Below are 16,072 nucleotides of genomic sequence, written 5' to 3' on the forward strand. Positions count from 1 at the left end.
GGCATACTTGGAATGTATACGATGGTCAAGTGGATGCATCGATTCGCATACACAGGGGTAAGGTGCACTCGGTGTACATCTGTCAGCTTGCATGTATACGTGGTACATAAGACGAGCCGTGTCGCAACATTATGGTATCCAAATCCAACCAAAACCAATTTATATATAGAGGCGGGGGGTGTAGGCGATAAATCTGTGGAAAGTCAGGGTCCAAGCGATGGTATTCGCGCCGAGTGGTTATGTGCGACCGCTTTGTTCTTTTGTTCTTCTTCAACCTCTCCATCTCGTGCACAGTATGAATTGTGTAACCTCACGCGGCAACGAGGATCCCCCTCGCCCCCTAACCAACCACACCCTAACCTCTAACGCGAACCGCAACAACCAATGTGAATTGTATGGGCATCACCAACCTCACCATAACATGAACCGCAACGACCAATATGAATTGTATGGGCAGCACCAACCTCACCATCACGCGGACCTCACCATGGCATGGACCGCAACGACCACTGCGAATTGTTCGGTCACCACCAACCTCACCACCAACCTCACCACTGACCTCACCACCAACTTCACCACCAACCTCACCACCCCCTCACCACCGACCTCACCACTGACCTCACCACCCCCCCACCACCAACCTCACCACCCATCCCCATTGCCCCCTAACCAGCCTAACCCCCTAACCTCTAACGCGAACCACACTACCAATGTGAATTGTATGATCATCGTCAACCTCATCTCCCATCACAACGACACGATCGCCCTCGCCCCTAACCACCCCAACCCCCTAACCTCTAACACGAACCGCACAACCAATGTTATTTGTTCGCATTTTGACCACATCAAACAACGATCCCCCTCCATCTACACTCCAACGTGTCATGTGGACCACACCACCAACGTGAAACGTTTCTGGTCCACCACGCTGTATACAACATAACATGGATCTATGCGATTCGTCATACTCTACAATGTAAAGGGGAATCTGAACTTATATGAGTACGTACTAAAAGAATACCTTGCACTCCAAAATCAAGGGAGGTCACCGAAACCCTCTAAATACCGCAAGATATCCCCCATCCCAGCCTCCCCTATATCTTCGCTACTGATTTGTGACGTCGTCCCAAAGCCAGCAGCCTCACCCATTCCACCAACTCGGACTGACCCACCATCTCCCACTGTCCATCCTGCCTCAGCTGTCCCGACCACTAACCCATCTGACCCCGTCGCCTCAAACGTCCCACTCGCCTCGCCCATGCCAGCAGCGTCACTCGCCTCGGCCACATCGCCTACCCCACCCATCCCTCCGTCCCAATTCCAACTCGTCAATGCTTCCCCCTCTGTCCACATTGTTTCAGACCCACTCCCCACCATCCCACTTGCCATTCCTGCACTCTCATCGACGCATTTGGCCAGACCCATAATGAGACTGATCACATCGCCACCATTCGACAAAAAATCGATCATCTGTCTCGACGAAGAAATCGGAATGACGGTCTTCTCACGATGGCGACCGGTGGTGATCATCTTGACGAGCCGATTTTCAAGAGTTGGCGGTGTTACCATTTCTATCGAATCGTTTCTCTTCCGCTTCCCCAAAGGTCCTGTCACTTCACCATCTTGTAAGGACGTCAACGAGACACCATCTCGATAAGGACTACATGGTGTACCGTTGCCGGCATGTTTTGTACACACTTGGGCATAGTAAACCCTTCGGTGTCGCTCACAAACGATTGGTCGCTTCGGCGTAGGGTGTCCAGAGCAGATTTCAGCGTGTCTGGCAGGATCGTCAACGTCAGCCATAGGAAGTTTGAACACTTTTTCTCGGGAAACACACAGGCAACTCACCTATACCAAATCTTACCGTTCTTCGCATCCTTCTCCAATTTGATCCTCTGCCTATCCATCCTCGCCCCACCATGACTGTGGGCGATCGCCAGTGCTTCATTTATTGTGACTGGATCATAATGAAAACCAAGGTTCAAAAGTCCTGCATCGGTCAGAGGTCGCTTCGGACACGATTTCCCACAAACGGTCGTCTTGAGGGATGGTGATGAAAGGGTGGATGACATTGGTGTGGGGTTTCAAAGCGAAAGGGGCAACCGAATGGGTCGGCGACGTAGACAGCAAGGTAGACTGCGAGGTAGAAGGCAACGTCGTAAGCAGAGTAGCAACCGATTGAGAATGCGATGTCGAAACCTACTTCGAAATTCGACTTTGTAAAAAATGGTCAGAGTTGTGAGCGGGGCGTTGTGGCCGTGGGTGATGAAGGATTGGTCGTGAGGGTGGTGAGAGGTGCTGCAGAAGGTGCGTGGTACTGCAAAAGGTGAGTAGTGAAAGTGAAAGGGATGACAAGAGCACAATCTCATACGTTTTGAGGCCAGTGCTATATACCTTCTCGGTGGGGCGTACCTGAAACTCATGTTGGAACTAGCAAGGGCGCAAAGTGTGAAGGAGGGGGGTTGCATACTCATTCTACTGAACCTCTTATCGTGAGTACACTTTTACATCTCTGTGTTTTGACAAGTATCTAACGGGTAATCAAGGTCTCCACAAGGTTTGCGATGATGCCACCCAAGGTATTTCGAATAGGACAAAGAAGGAAGCCACTGATAAAGTCGATAACGTCAGCAACCTTCACTTGACAACGACTCACATCGTATCTGCTTGTCAACGGAAACACACACAACCTCTACTACTACCCAATTCGTATAGGTGAATCTTCTCGCCATTCGTCCTCGTACATCGAATCTTCCTGCCAATCCCCTTCAACCCCCAAATATGATTCCCATCAATCAAGAACCTCAATTACCAAACGAAACTCACCCTCTTCTCCCTTCCACTTCTTCCCCAACTCGATTGGCGAATCGTCTGCCCAATCATCATCCTCTGCGATTGTGGTGTATTGCCCCCTCTGCCCAAGAATGTCAGCCTCGTCCAAGACGGGAGACACTATAAAAGTAGTAGTAGAAGAAGAAGAAGAAGAAGCAAAATCAGCGATCGATTCTTCCCACTCAATCCCCTGCGCCCATACGCTCACATGTCATTTCTCTGCCATTACCTTCTTCCCATTCGCTGATAACAACCGGTGATTCCTCCTTCCAAGCTTCTTCCCAAAAATCCTCTGGATTCACCTCACTCTCATCGATAGCAATGTTGGTCGTATCCGTTGCCCGCGACCTTACGATACGATGGGTGTTGACGAATTGGGTCAATTTCCGACTACCCACGATGATATCTTGGGTCCAACCTGCAACCACATCATCTGCTCCCCAATCAACACCGTTTTGTAACTCCTTCACCAGATGTTTTGCCATCTCTTCCTTCCTCTTCCTCTCCTTCTCCGCCCTCTCCCTCTCTGCCCTCTGCCCCTCCGGCCTCTCCCTCTCTGCCCTCTGCCTCTCCGCCCTCTGCCTCTCTGCCCTCTGCCTCTCCGCCCTCTCCCTCTCTGCCCTCTGCCTTTTCACCCTTTCATTCTCTGCCTCTTCGTCGCTAATATCAAAAGGCGACTCCGCTCGATACTCGCTTCGGAGCATCGCACTGGTATGGATCTTCATCATGGAACCAGGACTGACAATTGGAGCTGAAGCAATTTGGGAGAACGATAGAGCAGCATGGGATGAAGGTGACAGGTTTGGAGAGTGGGAGGTGGAAGTGTCATTCTGAGAAAGGTCAGAGAAGGGCGTGACGGTATGTTCCCGTCTTCGAAATGGTCGAGATGGTTTGGTCGGTGCTTGGTGCTTGAATGGGAAGTAGGGATATTTCACCTTGTCGTTGAAGAGGAAGGCAGAGGACGGATTGGCTGTGCCAGGAGCAGGTTGAGAAGGGTATACTATGGATAAAGCGGGTGGATAGTCTTGTGCAAAAGGAGAATTGGGGAGGGGAGGATCCGGTACGCGTTTCAATGGTGTATCTGGTCGCTATGTTATGGGTCAGCTTGTGAGGTACCAGCGGTGGAGGAAGCGGATTTACTCACTTCGACAAACCCTTCCATGTCCTGATCGGTCGATGCTGGGGGCGCTGGATGCGTTGCTTGCATGGTTCGTTTTACGAAGCGGAGGTTTGGGATTGTACAAGGTAACAAAAGTTGGGAATAAAGTGATAGGTAATGAAAGAAGGAAGAAGAAGTTAATCACCTTTTCATTGATCAATAACAACAACCTTACCGCCCTTTCAGTCCGTGCGTCCGTGCGCGGCCATAGTGGCAAAATTCACGTATATCATTCCGTATCATCTTCTTCTTCTTCTTCTTCCTCTTCTACGCTGTTCCCAATCACACACCCAATGGAAGAGATCGAGATTACACTCAAGAACCTCGCTACGCTCCACTCGGATGCATATCACAAACATGAAGATACTTCGGGTTTCACATTCTTCCATACCACTACCCTTTCCGTCCTTAGACGTCTACCCGAAGGTGTTCAATTTCACATCAAACTTGCCTATACCAAAGTCAAGATTGATGATGAGCATGATATCAAGCTGATCATCGGGTACTTGTCCATTGAACGAATGCTTTTCGTTGCTTGTGAGTGATGCTAAAACACATCAACACAGTCTGTGTTGCAACAATCAGTACTAACCCTACTCACCGCGTCCCAGACGCGTTCTCTGTCTATCTCACACCTTCCAACCTTTTACCTTTGCTTGATCCACTGATGGCGTACAATACATCACTGAGGAGTCTGGAGTTACGCACGCTGGAGGATGAAGATGTCCATCGAGAAACGGCAAAGAAGATGTTTCCGAGTCCCACTATCTATCGACAAAAGATAATACACACAAGTTTGGTGCAAGAGCATCTCAGATGGATCAAGTGGGGTTTGTTCTGTATACACAACAGTGTGACGCTGAAAACAGGTTTCTAGTCCAACTTACTGCCCATACGTTCTCTTTGCGCTTTTGCTTGGACGACATGAATTGCCACACAATGCAATTGCGGGGACTTGGATGTGGATGGAAGAGAGGTACAGACAACCTGATGACGAGACGGTGAATAGGTTGAAAAAGGTGAGTAGAGGGTGGGATGTAAGATGGAACGTGTTTAGTTGACCTGGCTTGACAAGAAATGTTACGATGAGTGGTTTGACGTGAGTGGTTTGACGCGAGTGGTCCTTCGACAGGAACAACGCCAATCATCTCCCGCAGAACCAGCTTTCGTGGTATAGCGACGCGTCTGGTTGCTACTACCACCTTTCTGTGAAAGAATGCCGCAATCTACTCATCATTTATTGTGGTCCTCCGCGCTGGAATCGAGAGAGCCAGTCACAAACTCGTCAATTTGATCCTATCTTTCGTCAACCACAGTGAGTATCCCGTTCACGATCCAGATGGTTCTGCTAATCTCATGTTTTAGCTCATTTGGTGATGTTATAAATGACCGAGTCAAGACAAACCCGTATAGTGGGATCAGGGGTATACCGACTTTCCTTCTAGATGAGAATGAGATTTCGGTGAGTCGGATCCCACCAGTACAATGCCTACTCATGATGATCAGAAATTCGGTGAAACCATAAGTCTATTAAGACCTTGGGGTCTACAATATGGCATGCTCAAGGTGGTACCCCCCCAATCATGGTCAGAGAATGTTCTTGACAAGGATTTCAAGAAGACATTCAACATTCCTCCACATACGATCGATATCGATATCTTCTTATACTCCAAAGGGTATATCAAGCTATGGAAGAATCAGCCGACGCTAAATTACAAAGCTCATTGGAAAAAGGTGGAAGCGGATGACAAGAACCTTCGATCAGTCTGTCCGCTACCTGTACTCAACCAATATCAGCCACTGGAAGCCAACACAAAAGCTGTCGAAGATTGGTTGTTTAAAGTTATCGACGGCTACTATAGAGTGTGGGAAGGACCATATCAATATGGTGAGAGAGAGAGAGAGACACGTCTTGACCATCCTAACACCTTGATAGGCACATTGTTTAGGCAGGAAGTGGCCGGTTGGAACCCCGGTCGGCTAGATTGTGAACCATCAGGCTGGATTCGACGCAACACCAGTGTCACTGCACGGCATCTCGCAGAGTTTTCGGGATGGTCTCGTGAGCTTGTAAGTCGAGTTATGATCGGTAGGACTAGAACGCTTATCACACAACACAGGATGGAATGGTCACGGTCAACTATCTCCACAAATCGTCCGAGCCAATTATGTGGCAAGTGGTTGCGCCCCGTCATCATGGAGAGATGGTCATCTTCCTCAATCGTGGGTGTGGTTGTGCCCCAATCCCCCTTCTGTCTCCATTAACACCACTCCCAGGTCAAAGAACCAATCTTCCTGCATGTATAACCCCCGGCACGATCCCACTAAACCTCTTGATCTCTCAACAAGAACTTCATCAACAAGCTCGAATTCCTGTTGATTCGATATTTCAAGAATCAAAGGCGTTCATTCTCACTTTTGAGAACGCCACCTTTGCCTATACCTGTTTGGGAGAAGGAAAGACCGAGGAATTGGGGTATACACACGGCTACTGGGATCCCTCTGTAGAGTCTGAACGATACGAGGGGTCCAAAAAAAGACCTCAGGACAGTAGTGAAGGTGATAGACCGTTAGGGGTGATGAGGGATCATGTCATCGACGTATTTGAGACTGCCAAGATGGTAGGTCACGAGGGTTTGATGGAAAGGTTGCCGTCAAAGATTACTTTGATATGAGTTTGCGTAGCAAAAGTTTTATATACATTTACAACATGATGCATACACGGTATATACACGCACACAAGCAGCGGTGATCATAAAGTACAACAGAAATGTGATGTTATAGGATGAGCAGACACAGTATGTTACAGTATGTAGTGTCGTACAGTCGATATGATATGGATCTGGGACGATAAGAATGTTATGTTTGTGTAGTATGAATATATATGATATGGATGTTGAATAGCGTCATGTGGATAAGACGAAATATAAGAGACTTGGAATCACGGGTTGATATCGGTTTCTTCGACATGATTAGCGACCAGCTTTTAGAGAAGGGAAGTAGCACACGTCCTCACCCCTTGTTTCACCATCTACCACCGACTCCTACCCCTCCTTCGCTTGCGACTTCGTTTTCGACATTGTCTTTCTACTTCGATTCCCGCACCATCCTCTCCTTACATACCAACCATACCTATGCTCGTCTCGCTCTCTTCTTCCCCACCATCATACTCTCTTCCTCATCTTCCGAATCCACTTCAGAGACTCGTTTAGCTGTCCATGCATTACCATATTCGGATAGGGCGTGGTCTCGTTCCCTAGCACCGGGGAATCCCTCTAGATACGGTCGTGGGACGCGAGCTGGTGGATACTGTACGTCAGCAGTGTCTTGTCTGATAGATCTTGAGGTGAAGCCACCGGAAGAAGATGCGTGGTAGATTGTCGATTTGGGCAGGCGCGAAGAAGAGGAGGAGGAGTTGATAGATGCTTTGATTCGTGAGGAGGGGGAGGAAGCGTTGTTGTATGCGTTGTTGGCTTGAAGTCTGTTGCCGCTGCGTCGATCGTCGTCATCATCTTCCTCGTCAAACTCGTCGTCATCATCAGCGTACGACCCTTCCATCGATGTGTAAGTATGGCCGAATCCGTCATAGGCGTCATCAGATGTGAGAGGATCAGAGTGAGTATCAGGATCGGTGGCTGGATGATGAGGAGATTCTCTACGACTATCATCTTCTTCTTCTTGTTCTTCTTCACCTTCGCTGGATGTAGGTGGTGTGGGAGATTGAGCTTCAACACGTTGTGAGTCGACTTTTGGTACATACTAAGCATTTCAAGGAGCGTAAGTAGGGGAGATGCCCGAAATGGAGTGATAAGCAACTTACAGCCTTTCCATACTTCAAAATCTTCATGCCTCGACGAGTCCTCTGGATCTCAGCACCTTTCATTGGACAGGGCTTCCGTTGGGTATTGCAGTGATCACACGTTGTCATCAACCACATGTGATCTCTCAACTTGACCGGTCGTTTGGCATAGTTGCGTTGAGGATCCGCATATTGATCGCCCTTCCAAGGCCTCTGAACGCGTACACATCTCAAAGACGGGTCTTTGGTGCTGGAAAAGTATTCTCAATTAGAGACGTGGCTACAGATGTTGCACTTCGGGTGGCAAAACTCACAACCACCTCCTCCTACACTTTCCATCCCCCATTTCTTTCCCAGGAACTCTCGTATTCTCTTCGAAGCACGGCGGGAGGCTATAGGTCATTTCCGGGTACTATGATGGATATGTACGGGTATAGTTGGTTATATGCACAGATAGGTATTAATACAGCAGCGGCAGCAGCAGCAGCAGCAGCAGAAGAAGAAGAAGAAGAAGAACAGGACGCGAGACTCGCTATCATTAAAATCAATCGCGTACCATCCAAAATTCCTGTGACGTCACAGCTTTTGTCACCACCGTTTTGATTTTGCCACCGAGAAACGCACTCTGTGGCCACCACTGCTCTGACTTTGGCGCTTGGGCGTTCTTCTTCCTCTTCTTCTTCTTCTTCCTCTTCTTTCTCCTTCTCCTCAGCATGCTTCACCCTCAATCCAATTGTCACCAACATGGAGGAGGCTCTCAAGCTCCTAGTACGAATCAATCCTCAGTTGGTCGTGCATTCAGATACACCTCACGAATTCACGTTCATCAATGAACCTATTCTCAAGAAGATCAAGTCAAGCCTAAATCGAGAATCAAGGGATGCGCAAGTAAGATTATCTTTACAGCCTGTAAGAGAGTGGCAAGCTGTAGATGATGAGGATGAGGAAGGGGAGTGGAATGGTAGTAAGAAGCAGAAGAAGAAGATGAATAGCACAGGAAAAGACTCGGAAGAGGAACGTGGGAGGAAGAGGAAGAGGTTGGAAGACGAACAGGTGGTGAACAAGTCACCAATCAAACCTGCTGTCTTTGAGGTCCTTTATGCTCAGCTTCACTTTGAATCATCGAGAAGTTTGCTTTGTGAGTCGTACAAGCACATTTTTTCAAGCTTCCACGCTGTATGTTTGATCTAATCCTACTCAGACGGATTCACAGTGTTCCTCCCGGAAAAGTTGGGTATCCCTATCAAGCAGAGATCACCTAAACCTCTACTTCAAAAACTCGTCGACATTGTTGGATTCCCATCAAGAATCGTGGTCGACTGCTTGGGCTTTCCAGATGAGTTTGAGAGGAAATTGATGGAACGAGTCGTCAAAATTATCAACAACGATCATTGCCAAGTCGATGCTACTAGGAAGGGGGAGAGGCGATCAATCACGTCGAGGTGGTTATATGACCTCGAGTGAGTTTGTCCTCGATACGAGTCTGTCCCACTATTGATTTGGCTCTCACAACTACAGCAACAGCCTGATTCCAGCATTCATCTTGACGTTCCTTCTCGGTCGTGATGCTCCACCGAAGCGATATAGAGAAGGTATCAAAGAATGGCTCAAGGGGAAGACCAAAGCGCCCGCGGGCCTTGAGTGGGATGTGGTGGTTAAGGTGAGTCTGACTTGTAAAGGAGACAGAAGTATCATCCCAACTTATCTCAACCCCTTATCTCCAACAGAAATGCAAAGATTATCAAGGGAAGGTGAGCTTCGAGCACCAATGGAATTGAACACCAAAAAGGAAAAAAAAAAAAAAACTGATCAATGCTTTCCAAGATCATCACATACGTGTGCAACATTCCAGACGACAACCTTCCTTACACAAACGCTATACCTACGGATGAGTTGTCAGCGCACGAATGCGCGATTACGCTAGCCAACCGTCGAGCACATCCCAATTATCGACCAGAACCAACTCCTAAGAACTCCCCCTTGGTTCCTCTCCAAGCCTTTCCCACGCAAGAGAAAAGGTCAAAGTTCAGTAATCACTCGAGACGTTCATCGCTGCCAGCAGATCCTCAAGGACCTACTCGGCCGATTACATCGGCTCGACCCAACTCAGAGATACTGGGTCTGAGTCATCGTCCATCCTTTGGGTTCCCATCCCGCAATGTTTACTCGGATGTTGTGTTGAACTCTTCACCTCTTCTGCAATCTCACACCTTTCACTTACCCCTATACACGCAAGATCCATCCCAGACTTCCTTCTCTACCATTCCTTCTCCGAATCACCTCTCAACTCCACTTTCCCGAGGTGAAAGTTCACGTCTCCAACTTGACAAGCCGTACCAACCTGGACCAGATCCCCGGTCTGTGCTGTATTCTCCGCTTCCTCCCACCCAGCCTTCTACATCGATGTTCGTACCACACCAAGAGCAAAGGGTTCCAGCAACACCTACGTATCCGAATTACCGCGAATACGGGCCAGAACAAAGGCAGAGCGTCTACGACACACCTACATATCCAAGTCATTACGAATATCATCCCATAGAGGATGACGCCTCTGTAAGGTACGAGGACAATCCTAACATGCTCCAATTCGCTTCATCTCCTTCTCTACCATCATCGACATACATGGTGGACACATCGTCGTCGGCAGGACCATCATCTGCACCTTACGATGGATCAGGAGTAGATGAAAGACCTATTGTGAGGTCTGAAGATACATCGATGCATTCATCACCGACACACGGACCTTCCACCAACGTCTCTGTCCCTCTGCACTACTACCCACAGCAGATGGCTCCGCCTACCCATCGTATCTCTGGTTAGTGAGTACGACTTCACGTCTTGATATCATCGTGTGAATATGTAGCTCATTTGTTGTATCGTTCGGACAGTTTGATGGGACGAGAGCGTTTCCACATTGCGGGCTATGAGAACAACATTGAAGGCTATGTTCGTGATAGCGATGGTATACTATCTATTGAGATTCTCCCCCCAGGCTGGCAGGTGAGTCTGGTACACGAATGAAACCTATAGAAAGGAGGGCTCATTGTGTATCCTACAGGAATATCCCCGTCTGATCCAAGAAGTGATGCCTGCCGTCGAAAAGTTTGGCATGGCCATTCTCTCCGATGGACGGGATCAGGTGTGGCAAACGATAAATCCTCCTCCCATGGCGGTCTCAACGTGCCGTTTCAGCTACCAATCTATGCGAACGCAGGGTCAGGATCTTTGGAACTTCTGTGAAGAACCCATCCCCCCCTCCTCCATGGCGGAGACTTTCGCTGCACTCAAGCCGACGTTGGGGCAGCTGCTCGTGGATGACACGGCCGAGCCGAATGTGCAAGTCGCCTTTGATCGCTTCGAAGCCGCCGAAGATAAAGTGTTCCTGCGATTGAAGTACTCTCGCACTTATCGTGCTCGTTTCATTAACGGTAGGTATCCTCCCCTATGTGCAGATCAGCCGAGTATCTCAACCTTTTTTCCCCGCTAACAGCAGATTGTAGATCAACCCCACCCGATGGTCTGCTGGTCTAATCCTGATAATGAGTATAGCAAAAGATCTCTAGTTGAGTTGGAGACGGCTGGTAGTTTTCGCGGATGGACACAGTCACCAGTAAGTGGTTTTGGTAAAGAGCCTTTCCGCTGAACGTTTCTTTTCCCCAGTCGGGGTTGTGTCAAAGTGTCTATGTGCACCAAGGGAACCAAAGTCCTAAGTATTGGATTGTGGTGCCTGGCTCACGAGAGCGGCCTGATCGATTTGCCATGGCATTAGATGGTATGTCTAGTATCACACGAAAGGATGGAACCTCTGACATGTTATATCCTCCAGCTGCGCTCGGTAAAGATGATAAACAATGTAACTCGCGCCTCAGGCATGGGGATTACTTTACACGTACCTCATGGCTCAGAGCGAACAAGATTGCCTATTACACTTGTGTCCAACCGGAACATACATTCGCTATCATCTCTCCTTGGGCATGGGTCATGTCGTTCCACTCCGACTACACAGTGTGCGAGACAACCGCTTTCCCTCATCCTCACGTGCCGCGCCAAGACAGCACCGAACCATGTGGGTGCCCGGAGCAACAAACCTGGTGAGTCAAGAGTGGTTCGAAGTGTACATGCATGTGGTCTGATGATAAGACTTGTAGGCTGGACCAGTCACACTCCCTATGGGGTTGAATTGGGTTGAGATGAAGGTTCTGGAAGAGTTGTATTCAATGGTTAGCAGAGATGTACATTCATGCCTGTTCTGTCGATCCAGTCTGTGGTAGTGACTGTGGCAGCGAATGTGACAGCGACTGTGACTGCGACTGTGAATGCGACTGTGAATGCGACTGTGACAGCGACTGTGACAGCGACTGTGACTGCGACTGTGACTGCGACTGTGACAGCGACACCGGCACCTAAAGTAAATTAGAAACCTAAAGTCGAAACTACGGTTCGAAAAATGTCAATGTCCATTTTGGTACATTGTGGCGGTCCAAGCGCGACGTTTTGTGGCGCACCCATTTGACCCTCCTTTCGGGAACAACGTGTTGTTGCTTCTTCACGTTATCCCCACACAACTTTGTCAATTTGACACTCTTTCTCTCACTCTTTCTTCTCACCACCACCACCACCACCACCACCACCACCACCACCACAGCGACAACTACCACTACCACCACACCTCAAGCATACAACTCAAGATGGACCAACCACAGCGTGAGTGATATCCCCAACTCACCTCCTAGCATCCACGCTCATAAGACCCTCTTATCCATAGGAGACTATCTCGACCCTCGAGTCGTCATTCAAGACTTCATCCCCACGCTCCACGATCACCTCACACCCCTTTCATCCGTCGACACAATAATGGTTCCAGGATCTCTTCACAAATTCGTCAGCGACATCCCCCTCAATAGAGAACTGTACGACATGATATGTCGAGAGATCCATGTCGTCAGCGTCACCTCGATGCCATCCTTCAACAATAATCCCGGTATCATCCCTCTCCTTCGGACCACTGCAATCTATCTCCACGTCGTCTCCGACATTGGCGCACACTCGGAAATGGTCCGAACGAGCTTGAACTACACCAACTTTGCCCAGATCACCATTCCATTGCACTGGCATTTGGAGATTCGATACACCCTCAACCCTAGGAACGTCCCTCCACCTCTCACCCCACCCGAACGTACAGCATGTCTGAATGCTGCGAGAGATCTTTCAGCTGTGATTTCAGCTCACATCAGTCGACGTTCCTTCTTCTTCGGAGACCTTTCGCCATTCGACCAGGCTCGACGAGACTTTAGAGTGATTCAGTCTTTGTCTGTAAGAGGTCAATTGTGCTTCTACCCTGCTACCGCTCTGCCTACAGGGCTACACCTTTCGAGAGATGGTCAATGCTATGTCTGCCAGGATCTGGTTAGTTGGAAAGGTCCGTGGATATTGGCACCTATCCATATGTCAAAGCAAGATATCCATAACTCGTTGGATGACGACGTGAGAGATTTAGGAGGTCAGCCTTTTGAAATTGGACCTGGAGTTCAGGTGGAAGCTCTTCCAAAGGAAAGATGGAACTCGGCCAAGGATATCTACGAAATTGGAAGAATGTCAGCGAGTTTGAGGACGAGGTTATCGCAAGCTGATTCAGAAAGGAGGAAGAAAGGGATCGTTAGCGCAAGGATTCGATTGACACCGTGGAATGGTCTTATCCCGGGACTGTTTGCGCATTATCCTCTCATTCCAACTTGGTTCATCTACACCCGCTCTACCCCTCTGGACGTGGGTCGAATGTCTGCCATTGCTGCAAGACAGGTCGCTTCTCAACTCCATCACCAACCTCCTTCGGTCGCGCCTGACTTTTCCAATGTCGGACAAGTCATCATCATCCTCGAACGCAGCTCGTCATGGGATCTTTCACTTAGTCATCGGCTCCCATTCAAGGATATGATTCACGTCAACGGTGCTATGCGTCTTGAGCCTGGGGATTTGGTTACCGCCGTCAACTTATCCACCCTCACCCGGCTTCCTGAAGAACTCGATCGCATCTGCGACATTATGCCTAATTTGGCAGTTCAAGGTATGCGAACCAGTCGACAAGATGCATTCGACATGGTGGACGAGGAGGATGTCTTTGAAGGGGGAAGAGCAGATGAGCAGCAACCAGATGACGACCATCTCATCGAGCCAAGTGATCTGTGGTACGTCCGACCTGATATGGAGCGGGAGAGCGCCCAACAATACCTCAAGATCCGATGGGCGATGTCTCAGGAACAAACCTTTTACCGAAGTAGTCACTACTACATGCAAAGGATGATTGACGAAGATGTCGATCTCTCGGATCTCAAGCAAGCCATAGAACGATATCGAATCGCCAACGGACTCGGTCAGGTTTATGGGTTTGGAAGGATCAGCAAGGGAGAACGAGGACAAAACACCGCTCATAGTGACTCCATCAACCGACAAAAACTCTTCATCCAATTGGTTTGCCCCGCCAATACCACCATGATCAAGCTGGATCAGATCTCCATCTATCGAGATGGTAGCCGAGTGACCGCCGAATTGTCAAAGCTCAACAATTGTCTCCTCATCGTCTCAAGTGTAGATAGGTTGACAAGGAACCGCAAGTCATGGCACCAGCTCCGGACTCTTTGTGAATCAAACAACATTCACGTCATCTCGCTACTCTTCCCTCCCACTGCAATCTCACAGCTATGTCACATGCCCAATCCTATCTTCGAACATGACGACTCCACTCGTAAACGCTTTCATCAACTTGCTCCCACGGCTTCTCATCCACGCTCTGGTCCATGCCTTTGGCCGACCTTGATTACCGGTCCACATGTTAGTGTCAATACTATTCAAGTTGTCGAGCATCGGGTCTTTTCGTCGGAAATGTTCGTATCGGGTTTCCTCACTTCTGCTTATAGAGGTGATCCCGCCATTCGACTTCCTCCGGCTACCACTCGACATGTGCGCGCTTTCAACCAAGCTGCATTGCTTGCCATCCAAAACATGGTCAGAATCAGAGCGGGACCCACCTGGCAGGGGAATGTCACAGTGGCGACTTATCACGGTCTAGATGCACTCGACTGCCCTTGCACTAGAGGAAACTGCGTTCCCGGCTGTGTTTGTGTCTGTCGTGATGTGTGTGGTCCAAACTACGAGGATATTCTGGAGGATCAAGGCGAGTGTCCTGAGCTTTGCCCTTGTGGTCTGAGGCATGGTCAGAAGTAGAGCAGAGCTTAATGTGGATTTGGGAGATGGAGGAGAAGAAAGCGAATAGGAAGTGACGTTGGATATGCCTGGAGATAAGTGGTGGAAGATGGGACCTTTTGATAGCTATACATGCTTTGGATGATGATACCATATTAGTACAGATACCACATCGCGATGAAATTATGCATTGACATGATCTTTGACTTTCAGTCACTCTCGGTACACTCTCAGTACACTCCCAGAACCCTGTGCCTATCCACCGTACCATTCACGTACACATCGCCTTGACCTTGGTAGATCGTAATGATACCACCTAAAATCTACGTTAGCGGGTGGGGGGATACGACTCTGTGACTTACTCTCCGGATCCATCTCGATCCACACCGAATTGACCTGATTCTTCAAATTCACCAAGTACTGAAACATCTTGTAGAGTCTATCCCCAACCCTTGCACGATCGCGATTTGTCCATTGATGGAAATGCAGATGTCTCTTCCAATCGTCATGAAATAAGCGACGTAACAGCTTATTGAGCAATTGTGAAACTTGGAAAATGCGAATTAGTTCGAGGATCTGTATGATCGGTTGTCTGGTGACGATATTACCGCCACAGATGAATTCGCTTGTCTTGGCGATGTGATTGGCAAGAGCTGGACGGACATTGGGGAGGATCTCGTACTGAGTAAGTGCCGCGTTCAAAGACAGTAGTTCCGAAGCGTTGAGAGGGTCAAGTTGTGGATATGAAGTGAGAAGGTGAAGGAGATTGACAAGGATGGTGGTGGGGAGGTTGGTAGCGAAGGGCAGGTGAGGTGGAAGGTTTTGAAGGCTAGTTTTGTCAGTCAGTCGTAGGTACAGTATCATCAATTCGAAACTCACTCGAATTGTATGTATGTGCGGAGTCGCACGCAAAACTCGATTCCTTCCAAACTGATCAAACTGCAACCGGTCACAGTGGAGTAGAGAGGGTGGCAAGGCATGTTGAGGAGAATTTGAAGTTTTAAAGTTGTGTATTCGACAGATGTAGAAGAGGTAGCAGTTGATGAATATGGAGATGAAGATGAATGATGATAATGTAA

General features: G+C 48.7%; 8 protein-coding genes across 8 annotated transcripts; 4 read left to right on the forward strand and 4 right to left on the reverse strand.

Moving 5' to 3' along the window:
- Positions 1-1,035: 1,035 nt before the first annotated feature.
- CI109_100100 (uncharacterized protein) lies at positions 1,036-2,075 on the reverse strand (the record flags this gene model as incomplete). Its single annotated transcript, XM_032008362.1, has 2 exons — positions 1,036-1,780; positions 1,852-2,075. The coding sequence occupies 2 exons, from the start codon at positions 2,073-2,075 to the stop codon at positions 1,036-1,038; spliced, it is 969 nt and encodes a 322-aa protein (XP_031857336.1).
- Positions 2,076-2,701: 626 nt separating this feature from the next.
- CI109_100101 (uncharacterized protein) lies at positions 2,702-4,042 on the reverse strand (the record flags this gene model as incomplete). Its single annotated transcript, XM_032008361.1, has 4 exons — positions 2,702-2,769; positions 2,830-2,955; positions 3,044-3,923; positions 3,980-4,042. The coding sequence occupies 4 exons, from the start codon at positions 4,040-4,042 to the stop codon at positions 2,702-2,704; spliced, it is 1,137 nt and encodes a 378-aa protein (XP_031857335.1).
- A 245-nt stretch (positions 4,043-4,287) lies between these two features.
- Positions 4,288-4,871, forward strand: CI109_100102 (uncharacterized protein; the record flags this gene model as incomplete). Its single annotated transcript, XM_065966721.1, has 2 exons — positions 4,288-4,531; positions 4,606-4,871. 2 exons carry the CDS (start codon positions 4,288-4,290, stop codon positions 4,869-4,871), a joined length of 510 nt encoding a protein of 169 aa, XP_065822793.1.
- Positions 4,872-5,479: 608 nt separating this feature from the next.
- CI109_100103 (uncharacterized protein) lies at positions 5,480-6,669 on the forward strand (the record flags this gene model as incomplete). The annotated part of the gene is made up of 3 exons (XM_032008360.2): positions 5,480-5,882; positions 5,931-6,064; positions 6,115-6,669. 3 exons carry the CDS (start codon positions 5,480-5,482, stop codon positions 6,667-6,669), a joined length of 1,092 nt encoding a protein of 363 aa, XP_031857334.2.
- Positions 6,670-7,126: 457 nt separating this feature from the next.
- Positions 7,127-8,508, reverse strand: CI109_100104 (uncharacterized protein; the record flags this gene model as incomplete). Its single annotated transcript, XM_032008589.1, has 5 exons — positions 7,127-7,753; positions 7,815-8,035; positions 8,108-8,185; positions 8,245-8,325; positions 8,418-8,508. The coding sequence occupies 5 exons, from the start codon at positions 8,506-8,508 to the stop codon at positions 7,127-7,129; spliced, it is 1,098 nt and encodes a 365-aa protein (XP_031857119.1).
- A 269-nt stretch (positions 8,509-8,777) lies between these two features.
- On the forward strand, positions 8,778-12,210 carry CI109_100105 (uncharacterized protein; the record flags this gene model as incomplete). The annotated part of the gene is made up of 13 exons (XM_032008590.2): positions 8,778-8,931; positions 8,995-9,253; positions 9,312-9,453; positions 9,521-9,544; positions 9,618-10,612; positions 10,682-10,793; positions 10,852-11,221; positions 11,294-11,403; positions 11,454-11,565; positions 11,620-11,798; positions 11,849-11,884; positions 11,942-12,013; positions 12,055-12,210. 13 exons carry the CDS (start codon positions 8,778-8,780, stop codon positions 12,208-12,210), a joined length of 2,721 nt encoding a protein of 906 aa, XP_031857120.2.
- Positions 12,211-12,481: 271 nt separating this feature from the next.
- CI109_100106 (uncharacterized protein) lies at positions 12,482-15,014 on the forward strand (the record flags this gene model as incomplete). Its single annotated transcript, XM_032008591.1, has 2 exons — positions 12,482-12,497; positions 12,559-15,014. The coding sequence occupies 2 exons, from the start codon at positions 12,482-12,484 to the stop codon at positions 15,012-15,014; spliced, it is 2,472 nt and encodes an 823-aa protein (XP_031857121.1).
- A 209-nt stretch (positions 15,015-15,223) lies between these two features.
- Positions 15,224-15,973, reverse strand: CI109_100107 (uncharacterized protein; the record flags this gene model as incomplete). Its single annotated transcript, XM_032008592.2, has 3 exons — positions 15,224-15,309; positions 15,356-15,822; positions 15,873-15,973. 3 exons carry the CDS (start codon positions 15,971-15,973, stop codon positions 15,224-15,226), a joined length of 654 nt encoding a protein of 217 aa, XP_031857122.2.
- Positions 15,974-16,072: the final 99 nt, after the last annotated feature.

The sequence above is a fragment of the Kwoniella shandongensis genome, chromosome 1, assembly GCF_008629635.2.
Source record: "Kwoniella shandongensis chromosome 1, complete sequence".
NCBI lineage: Eukaryota > Fungi > Basidiomycota > Tremellomycetes > Tremellales > Cryptococcaceae > Kwoniella > Kwoniella shandongensis.